Source organism: Anolis sagrei, chromosome 8 (assembly GCF_037176765.1).
Source record: "Anolis sagrei isolate rAnoSag1 chromosome 8, rAnoSag1.mat, whole genome shotgun sequence".
In the NCBI taxonomy this organism is placed as follows: Eukaryota; Metazoa; Chordata; class Lepidosauria; order Squamata; family Dactyloidae; genus Anolis; species Anolis sagrei.
The window spans coordinates 43,474,342-43,495,512 of record NC_090028.1 but is presented as its reverse complement, the minus strand read 5'-3'; the positions used below and the strand labels follow the sequence as shown (position 1 = coordinate 43,495,512).

The following is a 21,171-nucleotide window of genomic DNA, read 5'->3' as shown; positions in this document are numbered from 1 at the left end:
GGTTTCCCTACATGCAACATATCATTGTCCTTCTTTAGGAGTCCCTTTCAAATCTATGATACTATATCTCTTGTGTGAATGATATCTATTAGGCGATCAAGAAAAAAAATTGTTCTAAACTCGTTTTGTTTCTAGGGTGTGCTAGCATTTCGAAATTCTGAAGACTTCCGAAATTCAAGATTTCAAAATTTCGAAATTTCTGAAATTTTGTAAATTACGAATCGATTCGTTAATGGCGGATGCGATTGCGCAATATGCTAAAAAAAACCTCCAAATAGGACAGGGGGAACTTCTGAAGCTTCCCTCTCCCTCTGTTGTTGACTGTTGGCATGATAAAACAAACAACTATATTATCTTATATTATTATTATATTATTATATTATATTGTTGTATATTATATTATAATATTATATTATTGTATATTATATTATATTATTACATATTATACTATATTATTATTATATTATTATATTATATATTATTATTATAATATAATATAATATATATAATATAATATAATAATTTATTATATTATATATATTATATTATATTATTATATTATTATAATATAATATATATAATATAATATAATAATTTATTATATTATATATATTATATTATATTATATTATATTATAGTATATTAATATATATAATATAATATAATAATTTATTATATTATATATATTATATTATAATATAATATTATTATATTATATATTATTGTATATTATATTACTATTATATTATATATTATATTATATTATAATATATTATATATATTATATTATATATATTATATTATATTATAATATACAATTATAATATAATATAATATAATATAATACACAATACAATGCACCAGACATACGAAAATAATTACGAAATAATTAAGAAAATTGGAAAAAAATGTTTCGATTCTTAATTACTCCTCACACTATTCCTGCATGGCTCGATATTGGATCGTAAACTAATTTAAATACAAATCAATAACGAATTACGAAATTAACGATCTGGATCGCCCAAGCCTAATATCTATCTATCTATGTATCTCTCTATCTATGGCTGGATGGCTCTTAGTGAGGAGGACTTTGATGTCATGTTCTTGCCGTGATGAAGGGAGGTGGACTGGATGGGCTTAAGTATGTTCTGTTGGTCACGGGAGTTCTGTGTGGGAAGTTTTCCGCAATTGGTTTGAGTCTGTAGTGGTGTCTGGATGTAGGTGAGCTACAACTCCTAAACTCAAGGTCAAGGTTGTATTTGTACTCACAGTATTATTATATGAAAGAGATTTGTACTGTAACCTGAGAATGTTATTGTTTGTCTCTACGTATGTTTCTATTCCTGTGGCACTTTCCCTCATCCTGGCCACATTCGAAGCAGAAGGCGCCATTGTTGTTGTTTCGCCGTTGTGAAAGATGGCCGCGCCGGGTACTCGCAGGATGCCTCTGCGCATGCTCCGTGTTGTTTTAAAATTGTGAGTTTGTTGTGATGTGTATTGGAATTGTGATGATTGTTGGTCATACCTTGGGGTATGAGGAATGTGTACGCCAAGTTTGGTGAGTTTTCCTCCGGGGGTTTTCCCGTTTTTCGTTTCAACTGACCACCTTGATTAGCATTTAATGGCTTGGAAGTGCCTATTTTCCTACTTCCAACAGACCTCACTACCTCTGAGGATGCTTGCCATAGATGCAGGTGAAACGTCAGGAGAAAATGCCTCCAGAACATGGCCATATAGCCCGGAAAAACCTACAACAACCCAGTGATTCCAGCCATGAAAGCCTTCGACAATACAAGGTGGTCAGTTGAAACATTCACACCTAGCTCCAACAAACAAGAGTTCTTTGTCCCACCCTGGTCATTCCACAGACATATAAACCCATTTCCCTACTTCCAACAGACCTCACTACCTCTGAGGATGCTTGCCCTAGATGCAGGCGAAACGTCAGGAGAGAATGCTTCTAGAACATGGCCATATAGCCCGGAAAACCTACAACAACCCAGTGATTCCGGCCATGAAAGCCTTCGACAATACCCTATTTATTGGTTTAAAATACACAGTTAATGAGACATTCACATTTCTCCAAAAAAAAGGGGGTTCATTTTTGCTATACAAGTGCAAACAATGGGGATGCTGGATATCTCAGTAGCAAAGGTCTTTCTAAATCGAAAATCGTTCCGTGGTTTGTTCTGGAAAGGCAGGCAGGTTCCGATGGGACGTCCGGTCCCTCACCAAGGGAGACTCTTCCCTTCCCAGTCCAGAAAGGCTCCCGAGGAGGAGGAGGACAAAGAGGCCAGCACTCCGAGCATGCCTTGCACGCAGTCTTGCACAGCGAGGGGTGCCTGGAAGAGAAGAAGGGAGTCCGACTGTGCAAATGGCCCAGGACTGGCAAGACTCTTCCTCATCATCATAGTCTCCCCCCCCCCTCCCCTGTACACTACCTTGTCTGTCCCCATGTCTGTTTTCACCCAGCCTGGATGGATCACCGTGCACAAGATCCCGTCTGCTTTCAGTTCCCTGGCCAGGCATGCCGTGACCATGTTCAAAGCAACCTACAAGACCAACAAAGAGACCCATTCAGGAGGGCTGCTCCTCATATTTCTCCGGGCAGCACCCATCTTCACTTGTGGAGCCCCCAGTGGCGCAGTGGGTTAAATCCCTTTGCCGGCAGGACTGAAGACCGACAGGTCACAGGTTCGAATCCCGGGTGAGCTCCCTCTATCAGCTCCAGCTCCTCATGCAAAGGGGACATGAGAGAAGCCTCCCACAAGGATGATAAAACATCAAAACATCCGGGCAACGTCCCCTAGGCAACGTCCTTGCAGGTGGCCAATTCTCTCACACCAGAAGCAACTTGCAGTTTCTCAAGTTGCTCCTGACACGACAAATAAATAAATAAATCTTCACTTGTGAATCTGCATGGCAAAGTGGTTTGGACTATGGACCTCATCACACTAGAGCAGTGGTTCTCAACCTTCCAAATGCCACAACCCCTTAATGCAGTTCCTCATGTTTATTTATTATTTATTTATATTTACTGTATTTGTATACCGCCCTTTTCAACCCTCAGGTGACTCAGGGTGGTTTACAGAGGCAACGATTCGATGCTCAATACACCATAAAACATTTAAAAGCATTAACACATAATATAAAACCACAACTATAGTATTAAAAACATACATCAATTACGTCTCCTAATCAAAACATTGTCCCATCTCGTCATCCAGTCGTTCCAATTTCATGTCATTTACCTTACATTTTCAAACGCTTGTTCAAACAACCAAGTCTTGACTCTCTTCCGAAATGTTAAGAGGGAGGGGGCTGATCTAATGTCCCCAGGAAGGGCGTTCACAACTGCTAATTTTGCTACTGTTGTGAATCATAATGTAAACATCTGACATGCAGGATGAATTTTCATTGGCACAAATACCCAATAAACCCAGATTTTAACACTGGTGGGGTTGCGGGGGGTGGGGGCGGATTGGTTTTGTCATTTGGGAGTTATAGTTGCTGGAATTTATAGTTCACCTGCAATCAAAGAGCATTCTGAATTCCACCAACGATTGAACTAACCAAACTTGGTACACAGAATTCCCATGACCAACAGAAAATACTGGAAGGGTTTGATGGGCATTGACCTTGAGTTTTGGAGTTGAAGTTCACCTGCATCCAGAGAGCACTGTGGACTCAAACAACAACAACAACAACAACAACAACAACACACTTTATTTATAACCCGCTACCATCTCCCCAAATGGGACTTGGTGTGGCTAACATGAGGCCAAGCCCAAAATAATACAACTATGATGGATCTGGACCAAACTTGGCACAAATCCTCAATATGACCAAATGCGAACACTGGTGGAGTTTGGGTGAAATAGACCTTGACATTTGGGAGTTGTAGTTGATAGGATTCATAGTTCACCTACAATTGAAGAATATTCTGAGCTTCATCAATTATGGAACTGAACCAAACTTAGCTCACCAAACTCCCATGACCAACAGAATATACTGGAAGTGTTTGGTGGGCTTTGACCTTGAATTTTGGAGTTCTAGTTCACCTACATCCAGTGAGCACTGTGGACTGAAACAATGATGGATCTGGACCAAACTTGGCACAAATCCTCAATATGCCCAAAAGCGAACACTGGTGGAGTTTGAGTGGAATAGACCTTGACATTTGGGAGTTGTAGTTGATGGGATTCATAGCTCAGCGAACTCCCATGACCAACAAATATACTGGAAGTGTTTGGTGGGCTTTGACCTTGAATTTTGGAGTTGTAGTTCACCTACATCCAGAGACCGCTGTGGACTCAAACAATGATGGATCTGAACCAAACTTTGCATGGATACTCAATATGTCCAAATATGAACACAGGTGGAGTTTGGGGAAAATAGAGCTTGGCACTTGGGAGTTGTAGTTGCTGGGATCTGTAGTTCACCTACAATCAAAGAGCATTCTGAACTCCATCAGTGATAGAATTGGGTCAAACTTCCCACACAGAACCCCCATAGCCAACAGGAAATACTGTGTTTTCTGATGGTCTTTGTCAATCCTTCTGACATCCCCTTCGTGACCCCCCTAGGGGTACGTTGAAAAAGTTGGACTCAAAACGCAAGAAATCTGACCCCCTGAAAAGACTGACCTTGCTTGCACGGTATGGGTACATTGGGTCATGGAAAACCTCAAACCCTCGTTCAATGGAACCCAGTTTGGAGGTGATATTGATGACGGCGGCCCTGCTGCAGCTCATGTCCTCGGCTCCGGCCTCATCCGCTGCCCTCTTGAGCAGAGGCAGGAATTCCTGAAAAGGAAGCCACACAGAAATCGGAACGCTGAGAATTGAGAACATTCAGACTCACTGCTTAGCCCAATGGATGATCCCAACATAGGGTTTAGTTGGCAGGATTTATTTCAGTGGTTCTCAACCTTCCTAATTCCGCAACCCCTTAATACAGTTCCTCATGTTGTGGTGACCCCCAACCATAACATTATTTCCATTGCTACTTCATAACATTAATTTTGCAGCTGTTATGTATTGTCATATGAATATCTGATATGCAGGATGTATTTTCATTCACTGGACCAAATTTGGTTCAAATACCCAATATGCCAAAAACTTGAATACTGATGGGGTTGGGGGTGGGGGGTGGGGAAAGGGATTGATTTTGTCATTTGGAAGTTGTAGTTGTTGGGATTTATAGTTCACCTACAATCAAAGAGCATTCTGGACTCCACCAATGATGGAACTGAACCAAACTTGGCACACGTAACTTCCATGAACAAGAGAAAATACTGGAAAGGTTTGGTGGGCACTGACCTTGAGTTTTGGAGTTGTAGTTCACTTACACCCAGAGAGCACTGTGGACTCAAACAATGATGGATCTGGGCCAAACTAGGCACAAATACTCAATATGCCCAAATGTGAACACAAGTAGAGTTTGGGGAAAATAGACCTTGACATTTGGGAGTTGTAGTTGCTGGGATGTATAGTTCACCTACAATCAAAGAATATTCTGAACCTCACCAATGATAGACTTCCCACACAAAACCCCCATGACCAACAGAAAATACTGTGCTTTCTGATGGTCTTTGGTGACCCCTCTGACACTCCCTCATGACCCCCCTCGGGGTCCCGACCCCCAGGTTGAGAACCACTGATTTATTTAAAGCAGATTAGCCTTTGTTTTCCTCGGAGGGACCTTCTACACTGCCATATAACATCCAGAATATCTGCTTTGAGCTGGATTCTATGGTAGCCTGTGTTGGAAGGGGTCGCACTCCCCCTGAAGACGCAGGTTCGCAGCTTGGGAATGATCCTGGACTCATCACTGAGCCTGGAACCCCAGGTTTCGGCGTTGGCCAAGGGAGTTTTTGTACAGTTAAAGCTAGTGTGCCAGCTGCGCCCGTACCTTGGGAAGTCTGACTTGGCCACGGTGGTCCATGCTCTTTCTACATCCCGAATAGATTACTGCAATGTACTCTACGTGGGGCTGCCTTTGAAGACTGTTTGGAAACTCCAACTTGTCCAATGGGCTGCAGCCAGATTACTAACTGGAGCGACATACAGGGAGCATACCATCCCCTTATTGTGCCATCTCCACTGCCTGCTGGTCCACTTCCGAGCTGATTTCAAAGTGCTGGTTTTGGCCTATAAAGTCCTATACCAGTGTCAGGCATGTAGCCGGGGGGGGGGGGGCTCGGGGGCTTCAGCCCCCCCCCCCCAAATTCTCATGGTGGTTTGCAAAAAGGCCGTACTGGTGCATTATTTAAACTGTTATGTTTATTTATCTCATGATCTGATCGCCATACTCAATATATCCCATATGCATGGAGGGGGTATTGGGGTAACGATACAAAAGGTTTGCTAGGCTAGACCCTCTTTCACTCAGACTCAGCCCCCCAACCCCCCCGAAAAAAATTCAGCCCCCCCCCCCCCGAAACGAAATCCTGGCTACGGGCCTGACCAGTGTTTCCCAACATGGGTGTCAGGATCCCTGGGGGGGGGGGGGGGTCACAAGGCGGTGTCTGAGGGGTCACCAAAGACAATCAGGAAACACAGGATTTTCTGTTGGTCATGGGGGTTCTGTGCAAGAAGTTTGGCCCAATTCTATCGTTGGTGGAGTTCAGAATGCTCTTTAATTGTACATGAACTATAAATCCCAGCAACTACAACTCCCATATGCAAGGCCTCTTTTCCCCCAAACTCCACCAGTGTTCACATTTGGGCATATTGAGTATTTGTGCCAAGTTTGGTCCAGATCCATCATTACTTGAGTACACAGTGCTCTCTGGATGGAGGTGAACTACAACTCCAGAACTCAAGGTCAATGCCAAACCCTTTCAGTATTTTCTGTTGGTCATGGGAGTTCTGTGTGCCAAGTTTGGCTCAATTCTATCTTTGGTGGGGTTCAGAATACTCTTTGGTTGTAGGTAAACTATAAATCCCAGAAACTACAATTCCCAAATGCCAAGGTCTATTTTCCCTAAACTCCATGAGTGTTTGCATTTGGGCAGATTGAGTATTTTTGCCAAGTTTGGACCAGATCCATTGTTGTTTGAGTCCACGTGCTCTCTGGACTCCAAAACTCAAGGTCAGTGCTCACCAAACCCTTCCAGTATTTTCCATTGGTCATGGGAATTCTGTGTGCCAAATTTGGTTCAATTCCATCACTGGTGGAGTTCAGAATGTTCTTTAATTGGAAGTAAACTATAAATCCCAACTACAACTCAAGGTCTATTTTCTCAAACTCCACCTGTGTTCACATTCGGTCATATTGAGTATCTATGCCAAGTATCTATATCCATCACTGTTTGAGTTCACAGTGCTCTCTGGATGTAGGTGAACTACAACTCCCAGACTCAAGGTCAATGCCCACCAAACCCTTCCAGTAAACTATCAATACAGGAAATAAATAAAATAAATAAAAATAGTGTGGACTCATACCATCCAATTCGAATGAAATAATATGGATTATTCTGCTTTGATAATCTGGATTATATGTCAATGCGGAAGGAGCCAAGGATATTCATACACAGAGCTTCAAACAAGTTACAATGACATTGTTGCTTATAGAATGTTATTTATTTAGGCTTTAAAGCTACATTTCAAAGGCAATGCAACAAATTGGAATTGGGTCATTTCCCTGCTGTAACAAATAATACCTTCTAGTTACTTTTGTTCTTTTAGGAGCATTCCTCTGAGCTTTAGTTCAGTACTGCATATAAGCTTTGTTGTGAGGGTTGAATGACAAGTAATGCCTCCACCTTTGTAACTCCTCAACAGATGGCAGTACTGGTATGTGGCAGGTACTGGCTTGTTCAATAGACTCTCCTCTACAGTTCCATTTTGGCCGGAAGCCTTAGCATTGAACGGTTGTGTAATGCCTTCAGCTTTATAACTCCACAACAGATGGCAGTATTGATATGCGGCAGGTACTGGCTTGTTCGGTAGACTCTCCTCTACAGTTCCATTTTGGCCGGAAGCCTTAGCATTGAATGGTTTTGTAATGCCTTCAGCTTTATAACTCCACAACAGATGGCAGTATTGATATGCGGCAGGTACTGGCTTGTTCGGTAGACTCTCCTCTACAGTTCCATTTTGGCAGGAAGCCTTAGCATTGAACGGTTGTGTAATGCCTTCACCTTTGTAACTCAATAGATGGTTGTACTGCTATGCAACAGGCACTGGCTTGTTCAGTAGACTCTCCTGTACAGTTCCATTTTAGTGGAAAGCCTTAGCATTTAATGGTTGTGTTGTTAAAGTGCGAATTATGGAGCTCTGTGCAGACGGTCGATCAATGCGACTTAAGCAACGTGCAGTCATTGAATTCTTGACAGAAGAAGATGTCACCCCAAAGGAGATGCATTAGAGAATGCAAACTGTTTATGGTGATTGTGTTGATGTGAGTACTGTGTGTCCTTGGGTGAGACAGTTTAAAGATGGTAAGGTGACACCTTCTGCTGTCAAGAATTCAATGACTGCACGTTGCTTAAGTCGCATTGACTGTCTGCACAGGGTTCCATATTTCGCATTTTAACAACACAACCATTCAATGCTAAGGCTTCCTGGCAAAATGGAACTGTAGAGGGGAGTCTGCTGAACAAGCCAGTACCTGCCGCATAAGTCGCATTGACTGACCGTCTGCACAGGGTTCCATACTTTGCACTTTAACAACACAACCATTCAATGCTAAGGCTTCCTGCAAAACGGAACTGTAGAGGAGAGTCTGCTGAACAAGTCAGTACCTGCTGCACACGTTGCTTAAGTCACATTGACCGACAGTATGTGCAGGGCTCCATACTTTGCACTTTCACAACACAACCGTTTAATGCTAAGGCTTCCTGCCAAAATGGAATTGTAGAGGAGAGTCTGCTGAACAATCCAGTACCTGCTGCATCCGTTGCTTAAGTCACATTGACTGACGGTCTGTTCAGGGCTCCATACTTTGCACTTTCACAACACAACCATTCAATGCTAAGGCTTCCTGCAAAATGGAACTGTAGAGGAGAGTCTACTGAACAAGCCAGTACCTGCTGCAGACCAGTACTGCCATCTGTTGAGGAGTTACGAAGGTGGAGGCATTACTTTTCATCCAACCCTCGTACTTTACATCAGGCATGTGCAAACTTGGGCCCTCCCTCCAGGTGTTTTGGACTTCAACTCCCACAATTCCTAACAGCCAGTAGGCTGTTAGGAATTGTGGGAGTTGAAGTCCAAAACACCTGGAGGGAGGGCCCAAGTTTGCACATGCCTGATGTAAAGTACGAGGGAATTGTGGGAGTTGAAGTCCAAAACACCTGGAGGGAGGGCCCAAGTTTGCACATGCCTGCTTTACATGCATTGTTAATGAGTAAACATCAAACAAGCAATAGAGCAACCACGTAATAGCAACAATAACTTTGTTTTCCTTTTTAAAATAACTTTGGCACTTACCTTAACCACAAAAATCGCCCCCACAACATTCGTGTTGAAGGCAGAGAGCATCTCTTGCCGTTCCACGGTTTGCAATGTGGCGTAGGAGTTGACTCCGGCATTGTTGATGAGCAGATTCAGGCCCTGGCCCTTCAGGTAGGATTCCACCTCCGAGACAGCCGCTTCCACGCTGGACTGGCTCTCCACCTCTTCCATGCAGAAATGAGAGAAAGTGAGGCCAACGGAACATGTAGACGCTGTAGAATTAAGGTACTTTGACACCACTTTACCTGCCATGGCACAATGCTAAGGAAAACGGAGATTTACAATGTGGTGAGCCACCAGCACTCTTTGGCAGGGGAGGCTAAAGGCTTTGTAAAGCTACAACTCCGATGATTCTATAGCAGTGTTTCTCAACCTGCTCGGACCCCTGGCCTTTGACCTGTGGGGTCCCACAAGGGTCCATTCTGTCTCCCATGCTCTTTAACATCTACATGAAACCGCTGGGTGAGGTCATCCGGAGTTTTGGAGCTAGGTGCCACCTCTACGCAGATGACACGCAACTCTACTACTCCTTCCCACCTAACTCCAAGGAAGCCCCTCGGGTGCTGGACGAATGCCTGGCCGCTGTGGCTGCCTGGATGAGGAGGAACAAGCTGAAGATCAATCCCGACAAGACAGAGGTCCTCCTGGTCGATCGTAAGCCAGACCGGGGTATAGGGTGGCAACCTGTGCTGGACAAGGTTGCACTCCCCCTGAAGTCACAGGTCCGCAGTCTGGGTGTCCTCCTGGACTCATCGCATACGCTTGAGGCTCAGGCGTCGGCGGTGGCCGGGAGGGCTTTTGAACAATTGAGACTTGTGCCAACTGCGACCATACCTCGTAAAGGCAGATCTGGCCAGGGTGGTCCATGCCTTGGTCACCTCCAGGTTGGACTATTGTAATGCGCTCTACATGGGGCTGCCCTTGAAAACGGCTCGGAAATTCCAACTGGTCCAACGGCCGGCAGCCAGGATGTTAACTGGGGCGCCTTACAGAGAGAGGTCAACTCTTCTGTTCAAGGAGCTCCACTGGCTGCCGTTTATTTTCCAAGCCCAATTTAAGATGCAGGTCAGGCCCATAGCCAGGATTTCATTTCGGGGGGGGGGGGGCTAAAAAATTTCGGGCGGGGGGGTTTGGGGGGGCTGAGTTTTGGGGGGGGGGGGCTGAGTCTGAGTGAAAGACGCCGGTCTAGCCTAGCAAACCTTTTGTATCATTACCCGAATACCCTCATGCATATGGGATATATTGAGTATGGTGATCAGATCAAGATATGAATAAACATAACAGTTTAAATAATACACCAGTAAGGCCTTTTCGCGAACCACCATGAGAATTTCGGGGGGGGGGGCTGAAGCCCCCCGAGCCCACCCACCCCCCCCCCCCCCCGGCTACATGCCTGGTGCAGGTGCTTACCTACAAAGCCCTAAACGGTTTGGGACCTGCCTACCTGCATGACCGCATCTCCGTTTACAAACCCACATGTTCACTTCGTTCATCTGCGGAGGCCCTGCTCGTGATCCCGCCTGTGTCGCAAGTGTGTTTGGTGGGGACGCGAGACAGGACCTTTTCCATGGTGGCCCCCCGACTCTGGAACACCCTCCCCAAAGATCTTAGACAGGCCCCTTCGTTGGCAGTCTTCAGAAAGAACTTGAAGACCTGGCTGTTCCGATGTGCCTTCCCCGAATAGGAAAACTCCAATAACAAGTCCCAGAAGCACTTTATTAGAATTAAGTTTACTGCACACTGCACATTGCCCCATAATCCTTGCATATCACCTGTCACATCAGCACTTTTAATCCTGTACCCATTGCTCAGGCCCGGCCCAGTTTGATTGTGTCCTGTTGTATTGTTTATTGCTTGTTGTTTAATATTGCTTTAACTGTTTTTAATTTGCTTTAGGTTGTGTATTGTTATGTTGTTGTGTTGAGGCCTTGGCCTTTGTAAGCCGCATTGAGTCCTTCGGGAGATGCTAGCGGGGTACAAATAAAGTTATAATAATAATAATAATAATAATAATAATAATAATAATAATAATGTTGGAGAGTGGTCCCCGGTCGAGTGGTCCCTGGTCAAAAAAGGTTTGGGAACTACTGATTTAAATAAACAGACAGATATGCAGACAGAAGGCAATATAAGAAGAGATAAATCCCAGACCTAGCTGAACCACGTGAACGTTGGAATGCTTTTCAGCCAGTTGATGCAGAGCCTGGAATTGGAGACAGAAAGAGAGTTGTGACAAAAAGAAATGGATCAAAAGGCAGTTTTGGGGTATTATTATCTATTTGCTTAGTCAAGAGCCAGTGTGGTGCAGTAGCTTTGAAATATTCCATGTTGTGGTGACACACTTTTCAGAAATGCATCATTTCACGACACAGTCATGCAGTCTTACTAGCAAACCCGAGGTTAAACCAACACCTTATAGGAAATGCTGACACGTACATACATTGTAATAACTAAATGTATGGGGACACAGCATACCTCATGAAAACCTTTCTCATATATATGATTTCATAGAATCCTAGAATCAAAGAGTAGGAAGAGACGTCCTGGGCCATCATCCAGTCCAACCCCATTCTGCCAAGAAGCAGGAATATCACATTCAAATCACCCCTGACAGATGGCCATCCAGCCTCTGCTTCAAAGCTTCCAAAGAAGGAGCCTCCACCACACTCCCTCCGGGACAGAGAGTTCCGCTGCTGAACAGCTCTCACATAGAATCCTAGAGTTGGAAGAGCCCTCCTGGGCCATCATCCAGTCCAACCCCATTCTGCCAAGAAGCAGGAATATTGCATCCAAATCACACCTGATAGATGGCCATCCAGCCTCTGCTTCAAAGCCTCCAAAGAAGGAGCCTCCACCACACTCTGGGGCAGAGAGTTCCCCTGCTGAACGGCTCTCACAGTTCTTCCTCATGTTCAGATGGAATCTCCTCTCTTGTAGTTTGAAGCCATTGTTCAATTGCGTCCTAGTCTCCAGGGAAGCAGAAAGGAAGCTTGCTCCCTCCTCCTCCCTGTGGCTTCCTCTCACGTATTTATAGATGGCTATCATATCCCCTCTCATCCTTCTCTTCTTCAGGCTAAACATGCCCAGCTCCTTAAGCCGCTCCTCATAGGGCTTGTCCTCCAGACCCTTGATCATTTTAGTCGCCCTCCTCCGGACACATTCCAGCTTGTCAATATCTCTCTTGAATTGTGGTGCCTAGAATTGGACACAATATTCCAGGTGTGATCTAACCAAAGCAGAATAGAGCATGTGGAGGATGACTTCCCTGGATCTAGACACTAGGCTCCTCTTGATGCAGGCCAAAATCCCATTGGCTTTTTTTGCTGCCACATCACATTGTTGGCTCATGTTTAACTTGTTGTCCATGAGGACTCCAAGATCTTTTTCACACGTCCTGCTCTCAAGCCAGGCATTGTCCCCCATTTTGTACCTTTGCATTTCGTTTTTCCTGCCAAAGTGGAGTCTCTTGCATTTGTCCCTGTTGAACTTCATTTTGTTAGTTTTGGCCATTCATCTCTCTAATCTGTCAAGATCCCTTTGAATCCTGCTCCTGTCCTCTGGAGTCTTGGCTCTCCCTCCCAATTTGGTGTTGTCTGCAAACTTGATGATCCTACCTTCTAACCCTTCATCTAAGCCATTAATAAAGTTCCCGATCAGGACCGGGCCCAGGACAGAACCCTTCTTACGGCACTCCACTTGTCACTTCTTTCCAGGATGAAGAGGAGGAAGCCTTGGGGAAAATCGCCCTCTGGGTTCGTCCATTTAACCAATTCCAGATCCACCTCACCGTAGTTTTGCCTCGCCCACATTGGACTAGTTTCCTTGCCAGAAGGTCATGGGGGACCTTGTCAAAGAAGGCCTTCCTGAAATCCAGGCACGCTCCACCCACGGCATCATTTCCCGCATCTACCCAGCTTGTAACTCTCTCGAAAAAAGAGATCAGATGAGTCTGGCATGACTTGTTTTTGATGAATCCATGTTGACTCTTAGCGATGACCGCATTCCTTTCTAAGTGTTTGGAGACCACTTCCTTGACCATCTTTTCCAGAATCTTGCCTGGTATCGAGGTGAGGCAGACCGGACATTGGTCATTGTTTGGGTCGTCCTTTTTTCCCTTCTTGAAGATTGGGACCACATTGGCCCTCCTCCAGTCTGCTGGAACTTCTCCCGTTCTCCAATTTGTAAGATAATAATATACACCTCTAGGATTTGTGTTATTTTGTCATTATGGGACTGGCTTTAGCACAGAAGGGGTTTTATATATGGAATGTATACAGCGGTGTGGAAGGGGACCTAAAGTCAATTCTGTATTCTAGTATTATTCTTTCTCTACTTTTTAGATGTCTCACTTTGATGAACCCACGTCAATGACCATTTGGAAACAGACTGAGCAGCGTAGATTCCTCTCGCGTCTCTGCAAAATGTCAGATTGTGTGTGCGTGCTGCAATCCATGGTTTTGCACCATTCTATACTGTTCAGGCAGGTCGTGACATCTTCCCAGTGTTGGCTATACTGTGTGTCAGAGTTGAGACGGAGGATTAGGCAACCAGAGAGCCTGTCCAAACAGTTGCCAAACAAAATAATAATTAAAAAATATTGCAACAGACAGCATAAAGTATGATATTTTTTCGATAGAGTTACAAGCTGGGTAGATGCGGGGAATGATGCCGTGGATGGAGCGTGTCTGGATTTCAGGAAGGCCTTCTTTGACAATGTCCCCCATGACCTTCTGGCAAGGAAACTAGTCCAATGTGGGCGAGGCAAAACTACGGTGAGGTGGATCTGGAATTGGTTAAGTGGACGAACCCAGAGGGTGATTCTCCCCAAGGCTTCCTCCTCTTCATCCTGGAAAAAGGTGACAAGTGGAGTGCCACAAGCAGGGTTCCGTCCTGGGCCCAGTCCTGCTCAGGATCTTCATTCATGACTCAGATGAAGGGCTACAAGGCAGGATCATCCAATTTGCAGATGACACCAAATGGGGAGGAAGAGCCAAGACTCCAGAGGACAGGAGCAGGATTCAAAACGATCTTGACAGATTAAAGAGATGAATGGCCAAAACTAACAAAATGAAGTTCAACGGGGACAAATGCAAGAGACTCCACTTTGGCAGGAAAAACGAAATGCAAAGAGACAGAATGGGGGACGATGAGGCCTGGCTCGAGAGCAGGACATGTGGAAAAGATCTTGGAGTCCTCGTGGACAACAAGTTAAACATGAGCCAGGAATGTGATGTGGCGGCAAAAAAAGCCAGTGGGATCTTGACCTGCATCAATAAGAGCATAGTGTCTAGATCCAGGGAAGTCATGCTCCCCATGCTCTATTCTGCTTTGGTTAGACCACACCTGGAATCACATTGTGTCCAATTCTGGGCACCACAATTCAAGAGAGATATTGGCTCTAAGCTGGAATGTGTCCAGAGGAAGGCGACTAAAATGATCAGGAGTCTGGAGAACAAGCCCTATGAGGAGCGGCTTAAGGAGCTGGGCATGTTTAGCCTGAAGAAGAGAAGGCTGAGATTTGATAGCCGTGTATATAAATATGTGAGAGGAAGCCACAGGGAGGAGGGAACAAGGTTGTTTTCTGCTTCCCTGGAGACTAGGACGCAATGGGACAATGGCTTCAAACTACAAGAGAGGAGATTCCATCTGAACATGAGGAAGAACTTCCTGACTGTGAGAGCCGTTCAACAGTGGAACTCCCTGCCCTGGAGTGTGGTGGAGGCTCCTTCTTTGGAGGCTTTGAAACAGAGGCTGGATGGCCATCTGTCAGGGGTGATTTGAATGCAATATTCCTGCTTCTTGGCAGAATGGGGTTGGACTGGATGATGGCCCAGGAGGTCTCTTCCAACTCTAGGATTCTAGGATTCTAGAGGCTGGATGGCCATCTGCCAGGGGTGATTTGAATGCAATATTCCTGCTTCTTGGCAGAATGGAGTTGGACTGGATGATGGCCCAGGAGGTCTCTTCCAACTCTAGGATTCTAGGATTCTAGAGGCTGGATGGCCATCTGTCAGGGGTGATTTGAATGCAATATTCCTGCTTCTTGGCAGAATGGGGTTGGACTGGATGATGGCCCAGGAGGTCTCTTCCAACTCTAGGATTCTAGGATTCTACGATTTGCAATTTCCTGAAAAGACAACCAGCCACAGATCCACTCAGTGGATATATCCAAGGTCGATTGTGCAGTATCCTGGTCTCGCTTTACCCCGTTAAGGGCACACACTTACATCTATATATATAAAAACGTAATGTTCGTTGTTGGGATTAGGATAACTCAAAAATCACTAGACGAACTGACACCAAATTTGGACACAAGACACCTATCAGGCCAATGAATGTCCAGGATGGGAGAGTGTTTCTATTGGCCACCTCGATTAGCACTGAATGGCCTTGCAGCACCAAAGCCTGGCTGTTTCCTGCCTGGCAGAATCCTTTGTTGGGAGGTGTTCTAAAAGTCTGTTTGAGGCAAGTGTGAATGTTGCAGCTGGCCAGCTTGATTAGCATACTATCAATAGCAGCCAGGCTTTGAAGCTGCAAGGCCATTCAATGCTAACCAAGGTGGACAATTGCAACATTCACACCTGCTTCCAACAGACAAGAATCCTTTCTCCCGGGCTGGACATTCCACAGATATATAAACATCACTTGCCTAGTTATAATATAAATATAATATGAATATACAATATATTATATTAGAATACTAGCCATCCCCTGCCAGGTGTTGCTGTGGCGCAGTCTGTTGATCTGGGAAATAAAGTAACGAGAAAGTGTTGGTTTCTAATATATGTATTGTCTTTAATTATGATTGTGGGTCAACAGTATTTCTTGCTGTTTCTTTGCCAGTGTTGATGTCTGGTTTGCGCACTCTGGAACATGCAACATATAATCGTCTTTCTTTAGGGGTCCCTTTCAAATCTTTGATACTGCATCTATCATAAACATATATGTGTGTGTGAATGGCTGGATGGCCCTTTGTCAGGAGGGCTTTGATTATGTTTTCTTGCCCTGGTGAAGGGAGTTGGACTGGATGGCCTTAAGGCAGCATTTCTCAACCTGGGGTTTGGGACCCCGGCCGGGGGGGGGGGGGTTGCGAGGGAGTGTCAGAAGGGTCACCAAAGACCACCAGAAAACACAGTGTTCTCCGTGTTGGGATATAATTATGAAAAAGGATAAGAAGCTGGTTAGAATCTTGTATCGAAACCTATTAGAGTGGAATACTGAAACGGAAATAGTAAAAGAAAATATGGTCAAGTGGGCCAGGGATATAGGCCACTCTATACTAATAAGCGAATGGGAACAAGTATGGAAGGTCAAGCTTAAATACACTAGAACCAGCAGCATAGTAGAGAACTGGCACAAAGTTTTCTATAGATGGCATTTGACACCTGTACAATTGGCGAAATTTAGTAAAAATAACAATACGCAGTGCTGGAAGTGCGGAAAGGAAGCTGGAACCTATTTCCATTTGTATTGGAATTGCAAGAAGATTAAAAAATTTTGGACGACGGTTCATTTACATACACAAAACATTATTAAAACAAAGTTTGAGCTCAAACCTGAATATTATTTATTGAACATAACAGATTTAGGTCTGAAGAAAAATGAAGAAAATTTTTTGTTTTATTTATCGTCAGCAGCCAAAATATTGATAGCCCAGAAATGGAAAAGTAAAGAGATCCCAACTAATGAAGATTGGATAAAGAAAATAACAGATTTCAGAATTTGTGACAGATTATCGAGTCAAATAGATGAACTCAGTAAGACCAAACAAATAAGCTGGAAGGACATGGAAGAATATTTGAAAAGCAAATTCAAACTGGACACTTAAAAGTCGATGGGTAAGAAGAGCAAGGACAGCAAGGACAGCAAGGAACAGGAAAAAGGAACAATACGAGATAATCACTCCTCTGCGGACTGAACGGAAGTGATGCACACATTCGTCTGACCCCCATCCCATTCTCCACCCATTCCTACCTCCCCTTTATCCTTTCTATTCTACTTCTGGGCCCCTCCCTACCTCTCTTACCCTTTATTTTATCCCCCACGGTCTGTCTAAACTTCACAACTTTCTATCACAATAATTGTTCTCCCTCTTTCACTGTAAAAGAAAATGGTATAAAAATTAATTAAAAAAAGAAAAGAAAAAGAAAACACAGTGTTCTCTGTTGGTCATAGGGGTTCTGTGTGGGAAGTTCCAAAGGCTCCTTGATTGTAGGTCAACTATAAATCCCAGTAACTACAACTCCCAAATGTCAAGGTCTATTTCCCACAAACTCCATCTGTGTTTATATTTGGGCATAGTGAGTATTCGTGCCACGTTTGGTCCAGATCCATCATTGTTTGAGTCCACAGTGTTCTCTGGATGTAGGTGAACTACAACTCCCATACTCAAGGTCAATGCCTTCCAAACCCTTCTAGTGTTTTCTGTTGGTCAGGGGAGTCCTGTGTGCCAAGTGTGGTTCAATTCCATCGTTGGTGGAGTTCAGAATGCTCTTTGATTGTAAGTAAACTATAAATCCCAGCAAGTACAACTCCCAAATGACAAAATCATAATTTTTTGAGTGATGGTCACTCCTTGTGTTGTGAGACGTTTTGTTGCCAAATTTGGTGTGATTTCGTTCATTGGTTCTTCTGTTTTTAGGGTACTCATTACGCACAAGGCCTTTATATATATATATAGATTAGCATAGCACATATATACACATATATGTGTATATGTGTATGGTGGCGTAGTGGGTTAAAGCACTGAGCTGCTGAGCTTGTTGATCAAAAGGTCGCAGGTTCGATTCCGGGGAGCGGCGTGAGCTTCCGCTGTCAGCCCTAGCTTCTGCCAACCTAGCAGTTCGAGAACATGCAAATGTAAGTAGATCAATAGGTACCGCTCCGGCGGGAAGGTAACGGCACTCCATGCAGTCATGCCAGCCACATGACCTTGGAGGTGTCTATGGACAACGCTGGCTCTTCGGCTTAGAAATGGAGATGAGCACCAGAGTCCCAGAGTCAGACATGACTGGACTTAATGTCAGGGGACTACCTTTACCTTTACCTTTTATACGTATACACGCACACAAAACACATATACACAGCAACGCGTGGCAGGGGACGGCTAGTCATTAATAAATACAACGGTCTCATTGAGATTGATCTGCCAATATTGATTTTAAGATTGCTTTCTCTTGGCTACTGTGCATTTCCAGGCATAATGCACCTCACCCAGCAGGTTACACCATCTGTCAATCACCAGATTGACAATATCTAAATAGACTTATAGCAACCACATGTTACATAACGAACGGTTTCAAGGAAAGTCATTCTCCAGGAAACTCTGCAACAGGACCCACATTTGAGGGCAAGCGGTCATCCATCCCGCATTCGGCCGAAGGGTCAACCAACCTTTCCCTTGGGTCCTCTGGGGTCACGGCAAGTGGCAAAGATGTGCCTGGGTGGGTCTGGCCCCTCTGCAAGCTGCCGGACCAGTTCCAGGCCAATTCCCCGACTGGAGCCGGTCACCAGCACGCTGCGAGCCAGCGGAGCCATCCTGCAGTCCACTCTCGCTCCTCTGGACTTTGCTCAGGGAATTGGTAAATACAGACCGGCGGTGGTGCCGAGGGAGGCAAAGTGTGCTTACCTTTGGCCTCGTCGGCTCACCTGCCCGCCCGAGGCTGGGACACCTGGAAGGAGTGCAGAACTCAAGCCAAACTGGATGGGCGTTCCTGGAAGATGCCAAATTATGCAAAGAGCAGCCATGGAAGCGCAAAATATCCGGGTTTGCTGGGCTAGGAAATCCCTTCAAGCTCAGCTGTCAATCTGACTGAGTGATACTAAGCACAGATACAGGCACAGATTAACACCTCCCAGCAGCAGATTTTCCCAGGCGCAGGCAGGCCTTCAAATGCTAATGAAGGTGATCAGCTGAACATTCACACCTAACTGCAGCAGGGAAGAGCTCCTTGCCCCACCCCAGCCATTCCACAGATATATATAAACCCATTGTCCTAATTCTAACAGACCTCTACCTCTGAGGATGCTTGCCATAGATGCAGGCGAAACGTCAGGAGAAATGCCTCTAGAACATGGCTCTATAGCCCGAAAAAACCCACAAGAACCTAGTGATACTAAGCTGCTCTTACACTGGCCCACACACGTTTTGGAGGCTTCAAACATTATACCCTTTTCCTGGGTATATTTGATTGGCAGATTCCCCTCTCGGCTCAAGTTTTCGAAATACAGAGCATGTTGCCATCTGCTTGCCCATCAAAAACAGTGGTCATCATATTGTCGAAGGCTTTCATGGCTGGAATCACTAGGTTCAACCAGGCACATCTTAACACCTCTCAACAGAAGATTTTCCCAGGCTCAGCCAGGCCTTCAAATGCTAATGAAGGTGGTCAGTTGAAACATTCACACCTAGCTCCAGCAGACAAGAGTCCTTTGTCCCACCCTGGTCATTCCACAGATATATAAACCCATTGTCCTAATTCCAACAGACCTCACTACCTCTGAGGATGCTTGCCATAGATGCAGGCGAAACGTCAGAAGAAATGCCTCTAGAACATGGCCATAGAGCCTGAAAAAACCCACAAGAACCTAGCGGTCACCATATTGAAGGCCCTTTCTACACTGCCATATACAATCCAGATTACCCGCTCTGAACTGGATTATGTGGCAGTATATAGATCTATATAGTTAAGTTCAAATAAGATAATTATCTGATTCAGTAATATGGATTATTACTTACTTAATTAGGCGATCCCTCGTTTTCCGAGAAAGATTGTCTTTCAGTGTTCTTGTGGGTCCGTATGTGGCTGTGGAGCCCTATTCTTGCTCTGCATCTTCTTCCACAGTGAGGGCATCCGTTTCCAGGTGGAAGGCGGTCCCGGTCGGGGTTGGCTTGACGCGCCTTCCTCCTGGCATGTTTCTCTCTTTCGCCCTACATTTGTGCCTCTTCAAATTCTGCAGCACTGCTGGTCACAGCTGACCTCTAGCTGGAGCACTCAAGGGCCAGGGCTTCCTGATTCTCAGTGTCTATGCCAAAGTTTTTCAGGTTGGCTTTGAGCACATCTTTCAATCTCTTTTCCTGCCTGCCCACATTCCGTTTTCCATTCTTGAGTTTGGAGTAGAGCAACTGCTTTGGGAGATGGTGGTCGGGCATCCGGACAACGTGGCCGGTCCAGCGGAGTTGATGGCAGAGGACCATTGCTTCAATGCTGGTGGTCTTTGCTTCTTCCAGCACGCTGACGTTTGTCTGCTTGTCTTCCCAAGATATTTGCAGGATTTTCTGGAGGCAGCGCTGATGGAATCGTTCCAGGAGTTGCATGTGACGTCTGTAGACAGTCCACGTCTCACAGGCATAGAGCAGGGTTGGGAGGACAATAGCTTTATAGACAAGCACCTTGGTATCCCTACGGATGTCCCGGTCCGCAAACACTCTCTGCTTCATTCGGAAAAATGCTGCGCTTGCAGAGCTCAGGCGGTGTTGTATTTCGGTGTCGATGTTGACTTTGGTGGAGAGGTGGCTGCCAAGGTAGCGGAAATGGTCCACATTTTCTAATGTCACACCATTAAGTTGTATCTCTGGCATTGGAGAGGGGTTGGCTGGTGTCTGCTGGAACAGTACTTTGGTTTTTTCGATGTTCAGTGACAGGCCGAGCTTCGTGTATGCTTCTGCGAAGGTGTTCAGAGTGGCTTGTAGATCTTCTTCTGAATGCGC

General features: G+C 44.9%; 1 protein-coding gene across 2 annotated transcripts; it reads right to left on the bottom strand.

The window, feature by feature from the left end:
• Window positions 1-2,006: 2,006 nt before the first annotated feature.
• Window positions 2,007-19,151, bottom strand: LOC132783291 (C-signal-like). Of its 2 annotated transcripts, XM_067471144.1 has the most exons (6): window positions 18,855-19,144; window positions 11,613-11,664; window positions 9,438-9,625; window positions 4,647-4,805; window positions 2,442-2,552; window positions 2,007-2,342 (listed from the first exon to the last, which is right to left on the bottom strand). In XM_067471144.1, the coding sequence occupies exons 1-6, from the start codon at window positions 18,996-18,998 to the stop codon at window positions 2,229-2,231; spliced, it is 768 nt and encodes a 255-aa protein (XP_067327245.1). In that variant the 5' UTR covers window positions 18,999-19,144; the 3' UTR covers window positions 2,007-2,228. The 2 variants fall into 2 exon arrangements, with proteins under 2 accessions (XP_067327245.1, XP_067327246.1); XM_067471145.1 differs by lacking the exon at window positions 2,442-2,552 and having other exon boundaries at window positions 18,855-19,151.
• Window positions 19,152-21,171: the final 2,020 nt, after the last annotated feature.